The sequence below is a fragment of the Procambarus clarkii genome, chromosome 11 (genome assembly GCF_040958095.1).
Source record: "Procambarus clarkii isolate CNS0578487 chromosome 11, FALCON_Pclarkii_2.0, whole genome shotgun sequence".
In the NCBI taxonomy this organism is placed as follows: Eukaryota; Metazoa; Arthropoda; class Malacostraca; order Decapoda; family Cambaridae; genus Procambarus; species Procambarus clarkii.
The window spans coordinates 34,847,685-34,871,014 of record NC_091160.1 but is presented as its reverse complement, the minus strand read 5'-3'; the positions used below and the strand labels follow the sequence as shown (position 1 = coordinate 34,871,014).

The window sequence follows — 23,330 nt, the reverse complement described above, 5'->3', positions numbered from 1 at the left end:
GTAAAAGTTATCTTGAAGCTCCTTACTGTAAAAGTTATCTTGAAGCTCCTTACTGTAAAAGTTATCTTGAAGCTCCTTACTGTAAAAGTTATCTTGAAGCTCCTTACTGTAAAAGTTATCTTGAAGCTCCTTACTGTAAAAAGCGTTCTATTAAAATTCCTCTGCTGTAAAGGCTGCTTTATGAATTACATAAAGCGCTTCTGTTGTAAAAGGTGTTCTATTTAAGCCTTCTGCTGTAAAAATGTTTTGTTAAAGTTCTTCGCCTATAACAGATGTTCTATTAAAACTTTTCTGCTGTAAAGTAAACATAAGGGAGCCATGCATAGTCCAGTGTTACATGTTCTCAACCGAGGAACCCGAGTTCAATTCCCGGGCAGGACAGAAATGGTTGGGCACGTTTCCTTTCACCCGATGCCTCTGTTTACCTAGCAGTAAAATAGGCAACTATTGTGTGGTTGTGTCCTGGGGAGGGTCAGTAGTTCCACCTTGAGGGGGGGGGAGGACCTAGGCCTAAGTACGAAGTTCCCAAGAAGAAAGGAGAAAGCGCCAAGCCATTACAACTATACAGCTCTGGGAAGGGGTTAGGATAAGGATTTGGTAAGGGACGGGGGGAAGGAATGGTGCCCAACCAGTTGGGCTGCTTCCTGGGGGTGGAGGCCTGGTCGAGGACCGGGCCTCGGGGACACTAAAGCCCCGAAATCATCTCAAGATAACTCAAGATGACCTTCCGCAGTATGCATCCCACAAGAGTTGCCTAGTAAGTGCCCAACCACTTGGACGGTCGGGGATTGAACACCGACCTGCATGAAGCAAGGTCGTCATTCTGTATGAATTTAGGAAATCAAGATAATATTTTTAGTAAATTGTAACTATTTTACACAATAATAGTTACAGACCTTATTCCGGTCTTAGGGAGCCGGTCGGCCGAGCGGACAGCACGCTGGGCTTGTGATCCTGTGGTTCCGGGTTCGATCCCGGGCGCCGGAGAGAAACAATGGGCAGAGTTTCTTTCACCCTATGCCCCTGTTACCTAGCAGTAAAATAGGTACCTGGGTGTTAGTCAGCTGTCACGGGCTGCTTCCTGGGGGTGGAGGCCTGGTCGAGGACCGGGCCTCGGGGACACTAAAGCCCCGAAATCATCTCAAGATAACTCAAGATGACCTTCCGCAGTATGCATCCCACAAGAGTTGCCTAGTAAGTATCAATCTAGAAGACTCATGCATATGTACTTATAATAATAATAATTTTTATTTAGGTAAGGTACATACATAAAGAGATTTTACAAAGTTTGTTGGCTTTATAGATAGAGCTAGTACATACAATGCCTAAAGCCACTATTACGCAAAGCGTTTCGGGCAGAACTTACGTGTATTATGAGCGTGGGAGTGTGTCTACCCAGCCACCTTCAACCTGTCCGAGAGACGAGAACTGGAATAAGGAATCTGAAACCCTGGCTCCTTCATCACGTTACCTTGAGCGTCTGCTGTTACCGTAGTCGATGTGGTCCAATCGTTAATTTGTTGCAGTCTATATGAAAACGTTTAGAATATAATGGGATGTGCACTGTTTCTTTAGCTGGAATGATAAAGCAACCGTGTAATAAATTGCAATGATGCTTTAGTAATGTTCGGAAATAAGCTGCCAAAAATATATATATTTTTTGGGGCTGACCTCACTTATTTGACTTTCTTACAATCACAGTCTTTCCAAATTGCTTACAGATAGTGCTTGAAGATCAATTTTAGCCTCTAAAATTGGTTACCAGAAACGAAGAAGTTATTGTACACGCTCACGCATTCAGGTTAAGTTTTGTTGGATTTGACTAGCAACTGGGTGGGTGACCGCGTGGATGCAGCCTCGCCCTTTGCAGCCACAGTGCATATACTGAATCCGTCACCCCGTATATTAAATAATTATTATACAAAGGAAATCTCATTTTGTATCAGTCATGTAGCCTACACACGTCAAAATTAAGTATTATAGTAGTACTGTTTAAGGACAGTATGTAAAACGACTAAAGTGATTATGTATATTTGACACGAGGATATTGTATAGCACTTCAACACAATAAGTGTCCAAATGCAATTCAAGTCACTATGTGGTTTAAATTGCATTGGACACATTTCACGAACCCATCATGTGACTAACGTCAATTTCCGGCGCTGGCCACATGATGGGTAGGCTATCCAACTCATCCTCATGAGCATTCCTAACGCTCGGGAGGATGTTTAATGACGTTCCTAACGTCATTAAACTGATGTACTGTACTAAATTCCGCGAGGGCTATGGGGTCCATAATAAATTAGAAAACGTTTTCATCGTCACATGGCGGGGATAACATGTAAGCCTAGATATCACCGTATATGTGAGTGTTCAGGTAAGCTACGGTGGTTTGTGCTAACACCACCAAAATGGACTCCTAGTTCAACCTTGACGACGGGCGGACGTCTGGACACCTGCTGCGCCTGGGGCCGCCGGATCACGTTCTGTTATGCAGTTTTATCCCATAGGGTTTTGGAACTGCCGTCTGGCAGATCAACGGTCCGGATTGTTACGACGGTCTGGCGCATTTATCAGTCACTTTTTTCCTTGGGTTACAAGAAAGGTGGATAGATTTTGATCGTTTTCTGAGTGGTTCTTCCGGCTGGGAGACAGTTTCTGGCGCTGGCTTGGCAGAGAGGTGCCGGTAGTTGACGTGTCTTCCTCAGCTGCTGGCTTCTGCTCTGTCGGGGGGCACTGGAAGACTGCGTTTTAGGAGGGGCTGTGTTACAAATCAACAAGGGCCGTGATGAGGATTCGAACCTGCGTCCGGGAGCATCCCAGACACTGCCTTAATCGACTCAGCTACGACGATTTGTTCATTTGATGCATCACGTTAGTGTGATCTCTGTGTGTAAAGAGGGGCTGTGTTTTTACTTTGACTATACCTAGTGTTCTCTGTGTGGGTTGGGGGAGGGGGGAGTTCTTGCCTCCCTGAGGGACTCCTGGGGCTTCCCAGGCATCTGCCCATCAGTGTGTTTATTCACAGCCAGGCGTATTCGCACCGCCGACAGGCAACGTTCATTTTGCCATCTGGCTTTGTGATTTACCCTTCAATAGTACGCCGGGGGACATACGGCCCCTCTGCCGTCGCGGTCCATAAACCAGCAACAGCAAAATACTGACGTTTAGGCCTCTCGTGTAGGGTATAGGCCGAGGAGAGCCGCCGGTGAGGGTATCATCCGTTACTCGCCTTATGTTGAATTATTCTTGAGGGATGTCACGACCATGCTGGCGGGTCTTCACCTTACGTTGGTTCCAAGGATCAACATCCTCGCGGCCCGGTCTCTAGACTTAACACGCTCTCTAGAAACTTAAAAAAACAAAAAACAAATTACGACTCATTTGAATGGAAGGTCCATTAAACAACTGGGTTTCAACCATTCAGAAATAGCTATTTGTTATACTCATTTCACTGAAATGTGTAAATATCTTCTAAATTTACACACAATTTGTCGATCATTTTCATCAAAAATTATATATTGCCCTAAAGTTTTAGCTGTCCCAAGTTTGCGTACTGTAGGTAGTGAAAGTACTACCAACACTGTGACTAACTTGTACACCGTCGCCCACGGGAAGGTGGCTGCCCTGTTACTGACTCACATTTCTCAGCTCTGTTACCGTTAGGCTGGGGAACAACGCCAGCACTTCCCGCCCTGCACAATAAACCAGTCGCCGATGGCAGCAACTATCGTATCTTAACAAGGGATAACAAGATAACTTAACAAGATAACTTTAACCACCTGATTATGACCACGACTTTAACCATCTGATTACGACCACGACTTAAACCACCAGACTATGATCAGGACTTTAACCACCAGATTATGGCCACGACTTTAACCGTCTGATTACGACCACGACTTTAACCACCGGATTATGGCCATGACTTTAACCACCAAATTATGGCCACGACTTTAACCACCAGCTTATGGCCATGACTTTAACCACCAAATTATGACCATGACTTTAACCACCAGCTTATGGCCACGACTTTAACCATCTGATTACGACCACGACTTAAACCACCAGACTATGATCAGGACTTTAACCACCTGATTATGACCATGACTTTAACCACCAGATTATGGCCACGACTTTAACCACCAGACTATGACCATGACTTTAACCACCAGATTATGACCACGACTTTAACCACCAGATTATGACCATGACTTTAACCACCAGATTATGACCACGACTTTAACCACCAGATTATGACCATGACTTTAACCACCAGATTATGACCATGACTTTAACCACCAGATTATGACCACGACTTTAACCACCAGATTATGACCATGACTTTAACCACCAGATTATGACCACGACTTAAACCACCAGATTATGACCACGACTTTATCCACCTGATTATGCCCATGACTTTAACCACCAGATTATGGCCACGACTTTAACCACCGGATTATGGCCACGACTTTAACCACCAGCTTATGGCCATGACTTTAACCACCAGATTACGACCACGACTTAAACCACCAGATTATGACCACGACTTAAACCACCAGATTATGACCACGACTTTATCCACCTGATTATGACCATGACTTTAACCACCAGATTATGACCACGACTTTAACCACCAGATTATGACCAAGGACTTTAAACCACGTTTGTTAGTCGTTATCACGTGACTGGTCAAAGATTACTGATACAGCCAATAACACGTGAGTACAAGGTTAACAATGTTCTCACGTAAGAACTCTTGTAATATGTAAAATTAAATAAAAATGATGAAACGTGTTTGTTAAATGACCAGTAATACCACACGGTTCATCTGTCGTTGAATACAGCTTTAGTATACTTTTAATCAATTTTTTTTGTTTGAGATATATACAAGAGTTGTTACAAAATTTATACTCATTGGTTCGGTGCACTTATACGTGTAACATAGTCTAGCTGTGTATAGGGTCTAGTGCAACGATAATTGTACGTGATCGTAACTGGAAATATTGGAAACGTTTCAGGTACTGCATGAAACGTTAATTTACCATGTTAAGGAAAATTAACGTTTCCAATATTTAAGTTGTTTATTTGTTTCGGTCGATAATGAAAATGGATTGGTTTTATAGTTGAAATTGAAATAAGTTTATTGAGGTAAAATACACACAAAGGGATGAGGTAGCTCAAGCTATTCTCAGCCCGAACAATAGTGACATTGTGCTATCTTGTGGAGTACCTCCTTCCCCAGAAGGATCCAAAACCTATGCAGGACTTAAAATTATGAGGTCATAGTGATGTGTACTGCGTTGGGTTGGGTTAAATTAGGTTTAAAGAGTAGCTGTGACGTAGGTGAAACTTTTTTATCAGGTCTTTAACCCAATCATAGGGGAGTCGGGATTGGAGGGTGTGGCTAGATGACTGGAATGAGACCACATAGCAGGGACTCCGTATTAGAGGTAATTGTAATGGCCCATTTGGTCACGCGCTCACGGTCAGACAAACATCATCTTGGTAAAAGTTATCACAAGCGACTTGTTATAACTTTTACCAAATATTTACAAACGTATGTAATTTCTGATATTCTAATACAAAGAAATAATGATATATATAAACACTCATCATTTTCATCAATGCAAGTGGAGGCAATAAGGATTAAGACGATGCTTATTGATCCTGCACTTCTAATGACTCGAATACTGTATATTTACCTAAATTTACCTGAGGGTGACCCACACTAGTGGCCTCGATGAGGATAGGAAGCCGGCGGCTTGTCAAAGGTCCCCCCATTTGCCATGACACACACACACACACACACATATATATATATATATATATATATATATATATATATATATATATATATATATATATATATATACATATATATATATATATATATATATATATATATATATGCCCTGACCCCTGATATATATTAATAATCACTATTACTAATCCAAAAAATAACGTTATACCATCCCATTTTTCCTTAAAATATCCAACGTGTTGGTTTTCCCCTGGAAGCTCTGGCCTACAATTATTACTCTACTATTTATCCTATTTAGCTATATTATAAACATATTTTGCACTTTCCATGACCTAATTTAAAATATATATAGCATAATTATCAGTTGCTAATATATATGCGTTCTTTATATGGAAATATAAGTTGTTAATTTTTATTTTCCTTTTTTTAGCAACATGGGCGAAGTGTGTCAGCTTTTGGAAGAATCAGGCTGGGATGCTTTAAAGGAAGACTTGTCCCTCCTGGTTATATTCCCGCAATTTCTAATCTCTCCCCTTTGTTCCATGAACATCAAATTCACACCACTGTACCAGCGCCTGATAAAAAATGGAAGAACAAACTTCCAAAACCAACCCTAACTAAACGAGAACCATCTCTGGAAGTAAAGAAGGCAGCCGCCAAAGTTGCTGGATGGAAGGAATCGTGGGATATCAAGAAGAACTCTGTCAGTGTAGACACGGCCATCTCCGCTGCCGATGGCATACGTGGCAATGTAGGTTCAAAACTGACAAGCCAATCGACATCATATGCTTCGGAGGATGTAGCAACTACAAAGCTTTCAGCAGGGCTTAAAGGCGCCACTTTAACAGATGTTATTCGTGCTCGGCCAGAAATACTAAAACCAGCAGCAAAGGAACCTTCTTCGTCTGATTCCAACTCTTCGTCATCTGATTCAAGCTCTTCGTCGTCTGATTCTGAATTATCTTCATCGGAATCAGCAGCCAAACCAGCTGCTGAAGCTGCCAAACCAGCTGCTGAAGCTGCCAAACCAGCTGCTGAAGCTGCCAAACCAGCTGCTGGAACTGTCAAACCAGCTGCTGAAGCTGCCAAACCAGCTGCTGAAGCTGCCAAACCAGCTGCTGGAACTGTCAAACCAGCTGCTGAAGCTACCAAACCAGCTGCTTCAGTAGCCAACCCAGCTGTTGAAGCTGTCAAACCACTTGCTGAAGCTGCGAAACCAGTTGATAAACCTGATACAACCAAGCCATCTGCTGAAGCTATCAAACCACCTGCAGGAGCTGTCAAACCAGCTGCTGAAGCTGTCAAACCAGCTGCTGAAGCTGCCAAACCAGCTGCGGAAGCTACCAAACCAGCTGCTGAAGCTACCAAACCAGCTGCTGAAACTGCCAAACCAGCTGCTGAAGCTGCCAAACCAGCTGCTGGAGCTGCCAAACCAGTTGCTGAAGCTGCCAAGCCATCTGCTGAAGCTGTCAAACCACCTGCAGGAGCTGTCAAACCACCTGCAGGAGATGTCAAACCAGCTGCTGAAGCTGTCAAACCACCTGCAGGAAATGTCAAACCAGCTGCTGAAGCTGTCAAAACACCTGCTGAAGTTGTCAAACCAGCTGCTGAAGTTGTCAAACCAGCTGCTGAAACTGCCAAACCAGTTGCTGAAGCTGCCAAACCAGTTGCCGAAGCTGCCAAACCAGCTGCTGAAGCTGCCAAACCAGTTGCTTCATCAGCCAAACCAGCTGCTGAAGCTGCCAAATCAGCTGCTGAAGCTACCAAACCAGCTGCTGAAGCTGCCAAATCAGCTGCTGAAGCTACCAAACCAGCTGCCAAATCAGCTGCTGAAGCTACCAAACCAGCTGCTGAAGCTGCCAAATCAGCTGCTGAAGCTACCAAACCAGCTTCTTTATCTGCTGAAGCTGCCAAACCAACTTCTGTAGCTGCCGAAGCTACCAAACCAGCTGCTGTAGCTGCTGAAACTGCCAAACCAGCTTCTTTATCTGCTGAAGCTACCAAGCCAGCTTCTGTAGCTGCTGACGCTCCCAAACCAGCTGCTGAAGCTGCCAAACCAGCTGCTGTAGCTGTTAAACCAGTTGCTGAAGCTGCCAAACCAGCTGTGGGAGCTGCCAAACCAGCTGTGGAAGCTGCCAAGCCAGCTGTGGAAGCTGCCAAACCATCTGTGGGAGCTGCCGAACTAGCTGCTAAAGCTGTTGAAGGAGCATCAGCTAAATCATCTGCTGAAGCTACCAAACCAGTTGCTAAACCTGTGACAACCAAACCATCCACTGAAGCTGTGAAACTTGGTGCTTCAGCAGCCAAACCAGCTGTTGAAGCTGCCAAACCAGCTGCTTCAGCAGCCAAACCAGATGCTTCAGCAGCCAAACCAGCTGCTGAAGCAGCCAAACCAGATGTTTCAGCAACCAAACCAGCTGTTGAAGCTGCCAAACCGGCTAAACCAGCTCCTTCAGCAGCCAAACCAGCTGCTGGAGCTGCATCAGCCAAGCCAGCTGCTGAAGCTGCATCAGCCAAGCCAGCTGCTGAAGCTGCAGCAGCCAAACCAGCTGCAGCCAAGCCAGCCCCTGAAGCTGCAGCAGTGAAGACAGTCACAGACGTTGCAACAGCCAAGACATCCTCTGAAGCTGTGGCAGCCAAGCCAGTTGGCGAAATTACAACAGAAACAATATCTAAAGGTGCAACAATAAAACCAATTATTGGAACAGTGAGGGAACAGGTTGTTGAAGCTTCACCCAAAAGAGTTACTGAACATGTAGCAGGAAAACCAGCTGTTGAAGCTGCAGTACCAGCCAAAGGAGCCGCATCATCAATTCTGCCGGCATATACCACTAAAGTGGAGCCAATTCAAGATTCATCACCAGAATCCAATGTTGAAGCCGTACAAGAAAGTGCTGTTGGAACTAAAGCGGCAGTAAGAGAATTAGCTGAAACGGCAGAAAAACCCATTGACACATTAGTAGAACTAAATACCAAAGATTCTGATATAAATATGGAAATTGCTAGTGCCCCTCTTGAGGTAGGAGCTGTTCCATCTACTGCAGCTTCTGGTGAATTGACATCGACAACAATCAGTGACGAAGGTAAATTTGCACTGGTTTTACACCTTTTCCTATTTCTACATAAGATAGGGAATACTTTATTAAGTTCTCTAAAACCCAAACTTCAGTAATCATCTCGTGAAATATTTATCTGTGCAGTATAATCTAATATTGTATCTTTCAGGGGTTGGATTACTGGGAGTAGGAAATGTCACGGCAGTGATTGGAGCCGTAGTAGATGTTCTGTTCAAGGGAAACCTTCCTCCAATTCTCAATGCTCTTGAAGTACAGAATAGACAACCTCGCCTTGTCTTGGAAGTAGCTCAACATCTTGGTAAGTTCCTGATATCCTTTTTTTTCCACAAATATTGAGAAAATGAGTGTGTGTACATATTCAGCATAGTAGAGTATACTAAACATAATGATTTAAAGGTTTTGACTTGACATAAATCTTGAAATAATGTAAACAAAATTTGGAGAAAAATATACACCATACTCATCTCGGGAAGAGTAGTGGAAATAATTACAAAAATGCATAATGGGCTCATGAATTAAAATTATTCGAGCTAAAATTAATCGAGCCAATCAAGTTTCAGCACTGATCAATTAGTTACATAGTTTACCATCATAAATAAACCAACAATATCTACACAGTTTTAGCAAACTTAACATTACTGTGACCTCAACAGGCCCTGACACAGAGTAAGAGTTTGTTAGTCGAGACATTTACATATAATTTTAATTTGGCACGCATGCATGACACACATCCGGTAGGCAGCACTGGAAAGGTTGTAATTATGTGATTACACTACTTGTGATAGTTAGCAAACTTGGAATAATTGCCTGAGATTTCTGGCAGTTGATGATTTTGGATGACATGCACATTTCTTAAATTTGTGATAATTATTTCCAAATTCTTTAATTTGTTTACCTACCATCAGTAATGATGGGTATGCAAATAATGAATGAAGTAGAAGTTAGATTTATGATATTCTATGTACAGTGGATTCTCCAATACTGTATTCAGGTCAGATTACTCTGGACACAGTCCAGTTATTCTCACTAATCTGGCTTCTTTCCCACACCATCATTTCTTCAATCCTATGTTTCACTACTAGTTCCCTCTCCTAGAACTTGCAAAATAAACATAGGAAAAACTGATGAAAGCCAAAACATTATGTATCCAGTAACATCTGGCCATATTTTGTTTATATTAAAATTACGTTCAATATTTTAAATTACTGTATCCATTAGCATAGTTTTTCATTATCTGTTTGTTAATTCGAGGAGGAAATGTTACTGATTCTCTGTATATCAGTACAGTATATACAGTCTTACCTTAGGTGGAATCTCAAGGTAACCTCAAGGTAGGTAACCTTATCAGATTCTGCAGCACAGTGGGCACCATGGTGTGTTCTCATTTGAAAAGTTTCAGGGTTAAATTCCTACTCAGAACAGAGACATTTGGGCACATTTCTTTTTACTTGATGCCTCTGTTCACCTAGCAGTAAATAGGTACCCAGAAGTTATGCAACTGTTGTAGAGTTGCATCCTGGGGAAGGTCAGTCATTGGCCTAGTGGGACTAAGCCTAACACGTTTCTTTCTGATCTGATGGTTTTGGGAAATCATTATTTAAATGATTGTGCAGGTGATTGTTCAATTAAATATTTTCAAGAAACAAATACAAATACAAATATTTATTCAGGTAAAGTACATACATACAAGGTGAGATACAAAAAGTTATCACGTGAAGTTTCCTGAAGTTTTTAACATTTAGGTGTTATGGTCTTCACAGGAGGAAACACAGTGCGTACTATTGCTATGGATGGAACAGAAGGTCTTGTCCGTGGACAATCTGTCACCGATACAGGAGGACCAATTTCCATCCCAGTTGGCCCAGCAACCTTGGGCAGGATCATTAATGTCATTGGTATGTAAAAATAGTTATGGAAATGTATAGAGTACTTATTTATATTGAAGCCTTTATTTTCATCATAGAGACAATAATTAAAATAATAATAATATTAAAGTCCAGTAAATATATAGTTTGTTTAGGTGGAATACATTTTTACAAAGCTCATTGATTCATACAGGATTTAATTCAAGCCTTATGGATAACAAAATGATTTTGTGTGAAGATCAATTGTGGGTTTATATAATAAATCATATGTTAGTAATACTAGAATTAGAGTGAACATTAATTAGGCAAAGTTTTAGTATTGGAGTGAACAGAGTTTCAATCAGAAAAAGCTGTACTATATATATTTTTATTACTCTACATAGAAGTACAGTAATTCTAAGAGATTGCCTCTTATGTTCTTTGTATACACATTGATTGATTGATTGATTGTTTGTCAATCAAAAATAGAAGGTCAGATAATTGGGATAATTACAGACAATTGTAAATCAGATAAAGATTTACACTGAATCTGTGTAAACTATGCAAATAAAGGGACATAGTCTATGGAACACACTTTCAATGGTTCATAATACATTTTCTGAGAGATAGAGAGGGAGAGGGCGAGATAAGGAGAGGAGAGGAAAAGTGTGGAGAGGGGGAGGTGTTTGAGGAAAGGGAAGGAGAGGGGTGAGAGGAATGGAGGGGGAGGCAAGTGGAGAGGGGGAGAGGGTACGAGAGAGGGAAGGGGGAGGTGGGAGAGAGATCCTGGTTGATACCTGGTTGATGGGGTTCTGGGAGTTCTTCTACTCCCCAAGCCCGGCCCGAGGCCAGGCTCGACTTGTGAGAGGGCCTGGCCCGAGGCCAGGCTCGACTTGATCCAGGCAAGCCAGGTACAGTACCTATCTAGTACTGCATATATTTGTTAAGTTTTTTGAAGTACTGTCACTTTAAATATAGAATTTCCACTTGCAGGAGAACCAATTGATGAGCGAGGTCCTATGGGCACAACAGAACACGCTGCCATCCATGCTGATGCGCCCAAGTTCGAGGAAATGAGCGTAGAGCAGGAAATTTTGGTGACAGGAATAAAGGTTGTTGACATGTTGGCTCCATACTCAAAAGGTGGAAAGATAGGTAATTATTTTATCTGTTCATTTTCATTTTGACATTATTGTTGTTCAATAGTAATTGGCTGGTTTTTAATAAAGGACTGTGATTATGACTTTGAGTAATTATATCTTACTGTAACAACCTGTCCTCTGAGCTGTCTATACCTATAAATGTAACCTATAAATGTAAACCTATAAATGTAAACCTATAAATGTAAACTAACCTATAAATGTAAATTTTTTAATGTTCTGAGCTGTACCTTAAATTAATTCACATTCTTAGTGTGTTTGTGCTGCTTCTAAGGAAAATACACATTCTAAAGGTAGGTAGACTTGGATTTTGTTCTTATTAATTTACTATGGGAATGGATTACTCAATGGAAGTTCAACACTGTGATAAGAAGCATTCCAGGACTGAGTCACTGCTCATACCATGAATGATTGAGGGCCTTGGGACTAACTACTACAAATTTCTATTAATTACAACTAATTACTACAGCGTTTCTGCCCAAAACGCAGCACGTACTAGTGGCTTTACAAGATTGTAAATACTATGCTATGTATTCTCTCAAACCCAATGTACCTTCTTGTAAATAAATAAATAAATAAATAAATAAATAAATAAATAAATAAATAAATAAATTAGGCATGACAGGGCTGATCTCACTGAGATCTTTAAAATACTGAACAAAATGAAAGATATTATTCCAGACCAATTCTTTACAATATCCAGTATAATGCACAAAAGAGGAAAAAGCTTCAAACTCAACAAACCACAATGCTGGACAAAAAATTAGAAATGTTTTTTCATCCAAAGGGCAATAAATACATGGAATTCCCTACATACCAAAGCTGTAAATAATAATAATAATAATAATACTGTACCATACTCTAGTGTATCCACATCATAACATGAGATTGATGAGTGTGAAGATCAACCGTTCAGACCTTCTGCAAGGTGTGTGTATGAGGCATTTGGTTTGAGTGTGTGAGGCTGGCATACTGTAAGTAAAGTACTCTGTTTTTTGTGTTTTTGTCTATCTTTGCACAGATCCAATGATCAACTAGAGTTACTCACCTTGCTACACACCCACAACAGGTACGTGTTTGAGTTAGACAGATTTGACAGTGAAAAAGTTATTATCTGTGAGGTGTCATAATTTTTCCACCTATCACCACCCACCTGTAAGGTGTCATGATTCTTCCACCACTATGGGTGAAAACACATCTCCGGTTCTCTGTCCTACAATGAGGCTTGTTGAACTTGAAACCATTGCTCCTTGTTTGTGTTACATCTGACCTTTTGAAGAAATTGTCCAGATCAACATCAGGGTCATCTGACTTGTTCATCATTTTAAGTTTCAGTGAGATCTGCCCTGTCATGCCTGGTTTGCAGTGTTGTTAGCCCTGTGGCCATCAACCGTTCCTGATATGAGAGATGACTTGGTTCTGGAATGACTTTTATTGCCTGGTATTGCACTTTCTGCAGAATAGCTGTCTTTCTGAAAATGAGGTCTCCATGCTTTTATACAATAATCCAAATGGATGCACCAGTGATACAGTTGAATCACTACCTCCTTTTTCTTAAAGTCAGAGGTACGCTTGATTAGTAACGATTAAAAACAATGATTACTGTTAGGATAATTTACCCAATGCCTTACTGCATTATCGCCCAAATACAGTATTATTTAATCCTTAGACAGCAGTTATCATCAATTGTTGATTCACAGGGTAATGCGGTTATCATCATATGAAGATTTGAAAAATGATTGTTTCGAGTTTCATGTATTTTGCAAATATGGGTATACTGTAATAGATCTATGTGGGTGCAATGGAATTTACCTTGACCCCATGAACAAATCCTGCTACTATTTCATTGTACAAATGTGGTTATCTTCAAGAATGTTACTTGGGGAATGTGGTCATCTGATGATGATGTAAACAATTATTGTTTGGATTTTACATGTGGGATGCAAATATGGATATAAGAGTTCTCTCTGGATTTAAATAAAGAACAACAAGTGATAAAACAATCAGTGAAACATGAGAGAATAAATCAGGAAGCGCCAGTTGAATTGAGCACCAGGTGTTGACAAGTGTCAGACGCAGACTTACACAGCGTTTCCACCCAGTGAAACGATAAACATTCCTTTATTTTTGTGTTTTCTTATATATTCTGCATACAAATTAATAATTCTATGATGAAATTATATTTTGGATTTTTTTTTTTTTAAATTGTGCATGGTATGACCATTTCTCCATAGCCGCTGTCTAAGGGTTAAAGCTGTTTCTGTTTCATATATTTTCCTCCTTTGTTTGATCTGTACTTGTTGAATGCTATATGACACGTGAAGAAAATTATGATGTGATGTCCATTGGCAGGAAAGTGACCATATTTTCTGGCATCCTAGTTTACGAGGTTATTTTTTGGATTTTTTTTTTTAGTACAGTATTTACCTGAATTTACTAAAGGCCACTCTCTAGTGACCTTGATGGGGACAGGAAGCTGGCAGCTAATCAAAGGTTCCTTATATGTTTCATCAAACATTTATTGAAACTGATTTTCAAGTGGATTTGTAGGGGAAAATGTGATAGTGTGCATGTAAATACTGTATACAATTTGGTTGGTGACGGACCTAAAACTTGCATTGTATTCACTTGAAAATATGGTAGTTTATTGGGAAATGAGCTTGCCAGTTTCAGTATTTTGCAGTTTATGACTTTCAGGATTGTTTGGTGGTGCTGGTGTGGGTAAGACTGTACTTATTATGGAACTTATCAATAACGTGGCCAAGGCTCATGGTGGCTACTCGGTGTTTGCTGGTGTTGGTGAAAGAACTCGAGAGGGCAATGATCTTTATCATGAAATGATCGAGTCTGGTGTAATTTCTCTCACAGATGAGACTTCCAAGGTAAGAAATAAATTGTAAAAAAAATATTACAGGGATAAATAGCAATACTGTTCATGCATTCAAAATACAAATGCAGTTCATTTGTTATGTTTGATATTTATGCCAGAAGTGCATTTGCATTTTAATTGTCTTAATGTGCTTCTTTCCTGGAGTTCTCGTCTATTTACTTCAGACTAATTTGTACAATGATGACCAGACTTCTTTTAAGGTCAGTGTTTGATCCCTGATAGTCTAAGTAGGTGGGCATTATTCCTTTGCTCTGCCCTTGTATCCTTTACAAGTTAGTATACAGTAGTTGTATTGGTATTAGTACTTTCTCTTAATAATCACTTTGATTACTGTATTGAGCATTCTTAACTTTTACTTTTACATGTTCACCTCTTGTTTAGTCACAGCAAGAAGCAACTGTTTAAATTTTGTCATTTGCCATATGGTAAAATATATTAAAATAATAATAAATATATTATCATTACCCCATTCTTGCTTGTGTGGGGTTGGGGAGGCCTCAGCCCCATGACAAGGAGAGCAATGTCAGAAGAGCTTTAAATTTTTATTAACTCTGTCGTTCATTTTGGTCTGGGTTGAGGATTCTATAGAAAAACTAGTATTGTGCCTACAATAACCTTAGAGGGACCATTTCGAAAGTTTTCTGTGGTGTCAGTGCTGCTATGCCATCCTGCTCAGTGGTGTCAGTGCTGCTATGCCACCAGAAAAGGTGGTTTTCATATTCACTCAGGTTTTATTTTTTTTCATCAGTATTTACCACTAAAGGCATAACAATTGTGCAAATAATTGTGAAAAATATGATCACCGAGTTTTCTGATGCAAAGACGACCTGAATTTGTTATGCAGTTTGTGTCCCCAGGTCTGGACTGAGACATTTTTTTGGTAACCATTCTTTTCAAAATTTTTAAGTTTCATTAAATTAAAGTTTTATTTGTTGATATTTCACTGTGCAGTACAGTATGTGTCAATGCTATCACCTACAATACAATACAGTTAAAATAGAGTATCTAGAAACTGGTATACAAATTAGATTTCTTAATTCTACTTAACAAAATAATTTTAGAAATGACATTGACTATGATACATACCTTCCAGGTAGCTCTGGTGTATGGGCAGATGAACGAACCACCAGGTGCTCGCGCTCGTGTGGCTCTCACAGGACTTACAGTTGCCGAGTATTTCAGAGACAAAGAAGGTCAAGATGTGCTCTTCTTTATTGATAATATCTTTAGGTGAGGCATTTATTGATAATATCTTTAGGTGAGGCAATGTGTTAAGTCTGTAGTTATCGTTTCGGAGGTAATTGTCTTCCTATTGTTTCTAAGTGCTCCCTCATTGGTGCTTTTTTATAACCCTAGTTATTGTACCATTTTCCTATATTTTGTCTACCTTCCAGTAAATGATATTGTGAAAATCTTTAAACAAAATTATAGATTCAGATTCAGATTCAGATGTTTATTCAGGTAAGGTATATACATACAAGTGATGTTACATTAATGGATTGATATATAGATAGAGCTAGTACATACAATGCCTAAAGCCACTATTACGCAATGCGTTTCGGGCAAGAGATGCTGCTAGAGCATGTTCAACACTTAATGATGTGGATATGATTGATAAATTGGTTGTAATTACCAAAGTGTAGTTACAGGATGAGAACTATGCCTATGGTGTCCCATCTTCCCAATACTCTTTGTCATATGATGCATTGAAACTACTAATGGTTTTGGCCTCCACCACCTTTTCACGTATTCCAACCATCTACCACTTTATTTGCAAAAGTGAACTTTCTAATTTTTGGGGGGCAGCATTGTTCCCTAGTTTGAACCTATATCCTCTTGTTCTTGAAGTTGCCGTTTTCAAAAATCCTTTGTCAGTTTTGTCGATATACTCCATGCAAATAAAAGGACCCAGTGTATGGAACTCACTCCCTAATGAATTAACGAATTGTTTACCCTATACTTTATTCAAAAGTAAAACTAAAAAGTACATCCCAACATTACCATTCTGTAGCAACAGTCCATTTGTTGTTGGCTTAGTTGCTTCAATTACTGGTGGGTGGCATATGGATGTAATTTGTGCAAGATCAATGGCATCCCAACATTTTCATTTTGGAGCAACAGTCCATTTATAGTTGGCTAGTTTTGTCCTCAGAGTTGCCGACCTTGTGCTACCCACTCACCTAATTCAGTGCTTAAGACATGCAACTTCATCGGTATAATTTGTTCTATCAAGTTGTAATGTAGTTATTATGTTAAACTCAAATTCTGTTACAATGTACCGGTTATTACTTTTATTGTTTAGCTTAAGGACCTGTGTGAAATGCTATGCATATTAGTGGCTCTGCAAGAATGTAACACTCAAACCCCAGTGTATGTATTTTCTCAACCGAATGTGCCTTCTTGGATATAAATAAATCAATAAAAAAAATTAAAAAATTTGTATGTAGTGATCATGTCATCACCTTTGTAATAGGAAGATGATGCACCTACACTGCTGCACTGTGTACTAAAGTGGCAAAAGACAGGTGAAGAATGGCAATCATATTAAATGTTAATAGTGATGTGGATGGATCATGAAAGAGAAGAATCCATTACAGGAAGACAAAATTAAGAATGTTGAATATTGGTTGAAGGGTTTGTTGTACATGATAGTTGATGATGGAAGTGAAGTGCTCACAATGGTGGACGTGAAGTTTTTCCTAATGCCTTATCAAGATCACTCTGGGCCAGTGGCTGACCTATCGTCAAATGCAAGACCATGCATATGGGGCATAACAACCCACACCACAACTACCAAGTTAATAACATTACATTACAACAGATTGATTAAGAAAAGGACCTTGGAGTCAAAATCCACCACTCACCAAAAGTTGCACAACAGGTAGGAGCAGCAGTCAGAAAAGCTAACCAAACCCTTGGAATAATCAAGCATTCTTTTGACTTTAAGGAAAAGAAGGTAATGATTCACCTATATAAATATCTGGTGCACTGCCCCCCTCCCACATTTGAATTACTGTATCCAAGCATGGTGTCCTCATTTTCAGAAGGACATAGCTGCTCTAGAGAAAGTGCAACACCAGGCAACAAAAGTCATTCCAGAGCTAAATCATCTCTTGTATCAGGAACGGTTGAAGGCCACAGAGCTAATAACACTGTTAACCAGGCATGACAGGGCAGATCTCACTGAAACTTTGAAAATACTGAACAAGTTAGGGGATGTTGATCTGGACAATTTCTTCAAAAGGTCAGATGTAACACAAACAAGGAGCAATGGTTTCAAGCTCAACCAGTTACAATGTTGGACTGAGAACAGGAGATGCTTTTTCACCCACAGGGTTATAAACCCATAGAACTGCCAACCCCCCGAAGTCGTAAATGTCAAAGCTGTGTTGAGTTTTAAAATCTACCTGAAAAGATGAAGACACATGAGGTGACCTTCGACGAGCTGCCAGCTTCCTGCCCTCATTGAGGCCACTACAGTTAGTGGCCCCCTCAGGTAAATGAGGTAAATCTTTCACAGGACGCAACACACAATAATCTAGTTCCTGGGGACTAATTTGCTGCTAAGTAAAAGAGAGGCAACTGGTATAGAGGAAACATGCCCATATTATTATGTTTATGTTTCACCTTGTCAGGAAAACAAAATCAGATTCAGTAGGTTGTGAATCGACTGTGATAGGCACTGTGATACAAAGCAGTGGCACTAGGTATAAAATTTGTACAATTGAAGTACTGTACAGTACAGTACCTGTTAATACAAAATTGTCATGAGTTGTACATGGTAGGGAAATTACTACTGAATAGACGGTATAATTGAGATACCAATTACCTCTGGATGTGCAGTATTAAAAAATAATTGAAATTATTATAAGTGAAGAACATTTTTAATTAAGAAATGTATTAAGAAAAAATGTTCATAAAAAAGCAAAGGCAGCTAATCAAAACGACATTATTCATCAGATTTACTCAAGCCGGGTCGGAAGTGTCTGCACTACTAGGACGCATACCTTCAGCTGTGGGTTACCAACCAACGCTAGCCACTGACATGGGCAACATGCAGGAACGAATTACTACCACAAAGAAGGGATCCATTACCTCAGTTCAGGTGAGACACTATTTAGTACAGTTGACTCTTGGTTCAGCAAGGCAGGATTTGACGTCCTTCACTGACGTACTTCAGTTTGCCTTATTCTGTTTACTTCTAAATGTAATAAACTTTGATACCATATTTCAACTATAATAATAATAAAAAATAATAAAATAAAAATAATAATAATAATAATAATAATAATAATAATAATAATAATAAAAATAATAATGATAATATTTTATTCATAAAAATACTGTATACTAAGGAACATGTTACAGTAGTTATTTAGTACAGTACAGTACTTAATTATACTCTACGAGAATTAGTTTGTAGTCACTGTTGAGTATCCTCCTCCTGTGTTCAAATTTAGCAGTGATGTAATTACCTAAGTGTAGTTACAGGATGAGAGCTACGCTCATGGTGTCCCGTGACTCGTGGTGTCCCGTGACTCGTGGTGGCTCGTGGTGTTGTGTACCATATTTGCTTCAGGCCTGCCTAACCTCCCAACATTTTATATACTTAATTCCTCATAGTTGCCTATCAGTTTCTTTATCATTGCCTCAATGAATCCCTGGTCATTCTTGTCCTCTTCTTTCGCAAGGTTTCATATAATGAGGTTATTTTTTTCGTCTTTGCCTATCCATGGGTTTTGCATCCCTCTCCTGAGCACCTGCATACCTATCCTGAACTATGCCTATTTTCAATGTGTTTCCTTCAGGTGTCTGATTTTTCCGCGGGCTCACCTGGTTGGCCCCAGGGAGCATGCCTATAAAGTGTATTTTGTATTGATTTTTTAAAGTCTGTAAATTGTTTTGTCAAAACTTTTTCTTCCTGCAACTTTTCATTGCCTTGTGACCTTCAAGCAGTTCCTTCATTATTACGTCTTTATTCTCATAGATTATAATATAATATTCTATAATATAATATAATATCTGTATATAATATTATATAATATAATATAGAATGTTTTTACACCAAATTGGAAGAGAGAAGGGAAAGAGCATCGTGCTTGAAGGTAGAGAGTTCATATTGATGTCAAAATGTCACCAGACAGACATAGGACTCTGAATGACCCCTGTCCTATGGACAAATCACATATTGTTTTAACCCCGTAAACAGTTCCAATCACTATATTCGATCACCACCTGTGCTTGTATCACCAAATGCAAGTTTTGTTACATTAGTTTTGGAAACTAGTTTTTATTATATCCACCACAATGTATAGGACTTAATTAGCTGAGCCATTTAATGGTTACGGCCAGTAGATTTGGCTAAGAAATGTGTTTTCTGTCTCTGTTTAACTCAAAGCCTTATTGTTCATGTTTCAGGCTATTTATGTGCCAGCTGACGACTTGACGGATCCTGCACCAGCAACCACATTTGCTCATCTTGACGCTACTACTGTACTCTCTCGAGGTATAGCAGAATTGGGGATCTATCCTGCTGTTGACCCTTTGGATTCTACTTCTAGAATTATGGACCCAAATATCATTGGCATCGAGCATTATAATACTGCTCGAGGTGTTCAAAAGATTCTTCAGGTATTGTGATTTTATCATCTGAATAAAGATAAATTGCCAGTGTAGTTATAAGTATTTTGTAGTTAAATTTAGCTGTCTCTACATGTGATATAATGTCTTTCTTTTATACTTGTCATAGGTACCAAGTAGTTTTCAAGTTAATTCTAACCATCCACAACACTACTGATAAAAAAATACTTATTATTCCTCATACTTCATACACAGTTGAGGTTTTATTTATTTATTTATTTATTTATTTATTTATTTATTTATATACAAGAGGGTACATTGGGGGGTTAACAGAGAACGTAGAAATTAAGTTGAATTTACATTCTTGTAAAGCCACTAGCACGCATAGCGTTTCGGGCTTGGTGTTAAGCCAAGTAAATAAATAATCTGAAAAATATCACAAAGTATTTCTTTAGAAATATAGTACCATACAGTATTATCTTGATAATATGAATAGGCAACCAAGACTACCTATCTTGACCAACTGTAATAAAAATGTACAGGGTCTTTTTTTTCATTTTTGCCTTTTTTTTGTCAACAGCATGGAAAATATATTTTGTACAATTTGGTTACTTAGAACAAATACATTATGTAGATTTGTTTTACTAATTCTGATCTTAATTAAATCTTTGTATTACTGTGCTTTATTACAGGACTATAAATCACTACAAGATATTATTGCTATTTTGGGCATGGATGAGCTCTCTGAAGAAGATAAATTAACTGTATCAAGAGCGCGGAAAGTCCAGAAGTTTATGTCGCAGCCATTCCAGGTTGCAGAAGTTTTCACTGGCTATGAAGGAAAGTTTGTCCCTCTAGAAAAGACAATTAAGGTGAGTAAACAAGTATTCACTGGGTTATGGAAGAGATTGAACATATTTCAAGCATATTACAAAATTTATTTGCAAGAAACTAGTTTGATATAATTACAATGAACTGTGTGTTACTCATCAATAATAATAATACAGCAAAATGATTATAACTATATTATAAGCCTACTGCATCACAAAATATTTTAGTAACAACAGAGGATAAAATACTGTATGAAAAACTTTCAAGCTTGAGAACTCCATTGCCTACTCCAGAGTGCATGTGAGTTGTATGTAAAACTAGGTTGGCTACCAGGTCTGTGCCTTCAAACTCGTAATAGATCCTGGTGGATCCCAGGTTACATCATTTTTGTCATGCCATGGTTCATGGGTTAAGGCATTCATCTTTGGTTAACCAGGATGCTGATTAATTCTCTTTCTTGCTCCAATAATTTGCTCATAGACATATATAAGAACATATTAAGGACCTGCCCGAAACGCTGCGCGTACTAGTGGCTTTACAAGAATGTAAATACTGTACTATCCAATGTATTCTCACAAACCCAATGTACCTTCTTGTATATATATAAATAAATAAATAAATAAATAAATAATATAATAATTTTTGGGTGTTTAGAAAAGGAAATATCATTTAGAGTGGACAGACCAGCATAAGAGATGAAAATCAGTAAGAAAATTGTAGGTTTAGGAGACGGCCTCAATTCAAAGGAAAATGTCAGTGATTTTAGGAGGATAGGAAAATATGAGAAAAAAAAAAATTGCCCCCTTAAAGATGACATTTAAGGGAGTGAAACAAATGATGGAAATGCTTAGAAATGTCAGGAAATTGCAGAGTGATGAGGATGGCAAACTTTGATCAATAAGACAAGCCCTCTCAAAGAAAGACAGAAAAGTTGAAAATAAACCCCAATGAAGCAAAACATCTAAATGGGGATAGAAATGAAGAAGAAAAATTATTTTTTCAACAAAGTGTTAGGGACTGGAAAGCTAATGAAATCATTAGAGAAAGGGGAATTAGAGGACAAAGAAAAGGGGAACATGTTCCTGAAAATTGTATATACCAACATAGATGGAGTGAAATAAAAAAATACTGGAGCTAAAAGATATAATTCAGCTTAAGATCCCAGGTTTTGATGCACTAACAGAGACAAAACTTTAAGAAAATATTTTAAATGAGATCGTATTCCCAAGGGGCTACTCAGTTTGGAGACATGACAGGAAAACTAGGAAGGGAGGAGGAGGAGTGGGTATGGTGGTGAAAGAACATCTGAAGGTAAGAGAGTTAATATTCGAAAACCCTGAAAACTTTGACCATGGCATTGCTGGTTTGGAATCAGCAGGAAATGTCATGCATTATATATATATATATAATTTATTTATGTAAAATTGCATACATTTGAAAATGTTGCAATGGAAAATTCATTGGTAAGAAATGTACAACACACAAAACAACCAATCCACATAGTATTTCAGGCATATTAATTATGGTAGAGAGCTTTGAATGAGGAGATTATATATCACCAAACATAACAATCTTTTATTGATTTCCAGAGCTTCAAAGATATTTTGTCTGGAAATTATGACCACATTCCAGAAGCAGCTTTCTACATGGTTGGAGACATTGAAGACGTAACCAAAAAGGCGCAGCTACTCACCCAGTAATAGAGCACTGCAGTGCTACAGCAGAACACGCTGTTCTGCATGCAGACCAAATATCCTACTTTTGAGGTTGCTATACTGGTTATATTCTTGATTGTTCGCAGGCAAAATGTATCTTTTAGGCACTCCACTTTTGTATTTGCCCTTTTATATGTGTTTTGTAGAAATGCACTATCTTACTTAAGGTAAGAGTAGTCTTGCTATGAACTACTTGGCCCTTTGATAAAAGATAACTTGCTATAAAAATTATTTGAATAATAATGTTAATTTAAAAAATATGTATGCTGCATTGATTATATTAGCATTCATTGTATGCATACATGGAACAACATTTGTAATATTTTTTTATTATAATTCTGCTAATTACATTGTTAGTTATATGCTGCACTTGAACGGTATAGTATTGGACTTACTGTATCATATATTGTAATTGTTTATACTCTCATGTGATTTAAGCTAATTCAATAAAATGCTTGCAAAATCA

At 38.8% G+C, this 23,330-nt stretch overlaps 1 protein-coding gene across 3 annotated transcripts; it reads left to right on the top strand.

Moving 5' to 3' along the window:
* Positions 1–984: 984 nt before the first annotated feature.
* Positions 985–23,330, top strand: LOC123758258 (uncharacterized). 3 transcript variants are annotated; one of them, XM_069322567.1, is made up of 11 exons: positions 1,003–1,194; positions 6,198–8,850; positions 8,993–9,142; positions 10,605–10,739; positions 11,682–11,843; positions 14,546–14,730; positions 15,832–15,968; positions 18,699–18,843; positions 20,157–20,369; positions 21,011–21,190; positions 22,739–23,330. In XM_069322567.1, the coding sequence occupies exons 1-11, from the start codon at positions 1,018–1,020 to the stop codon at positions 22,847–22,849; spliced, it is 4,248 nt and encodes a 1,415-aa protein (XP_069178668.1). In that variant the 5' UTR covers positions 1,003–1,017; the 3' UTR covers positions 22,850–23,330. The 3 variants fall into 3 exon arrangements, with proteins under 3 accessions (XP_069178669.1, XP_069178670.1, XP_069178668.1); XM_069322568.1 differs by lacking the exons at positions 18,699–18,843; positions 20,157–20,369; positions 21,011–21,190; positions 22,739–23,330 and having other exon boundaries at positions 985–1,194; positions 14,532–14,730; XM_069322569.1 differs by lacking the exons at positions 14,546–14,730; positions 20,157–20,369; positions 21,011–21,190; positions 22,739–23,330 and having other exon boundaries at positions 987–1,194; positions 18,699–18,834.

Coding starts and splice junctions, on each gene's coding strand:
- LOC123758258 (XM_069322567.1), top strand. CDS start 1,018: ATGCCCCTGTTACCTAGCAGTAAAATAGGTACCTGGGTGTTAGTCAGC. Junction 8,851..8,992: donor GACAACAATCAGTGACGAAG/GTAAATTTGCAC, acceptor TGTATCTTTCAG/GGGTTGGATTACTGGGAGTA. Junction 14,731..15,831: donor TCACAGATGAGACTTCCAAG/GTAAGAAATAAA, acceptor CATACCTTCCAG/GTAGCTCTGGTGTATGGGCA.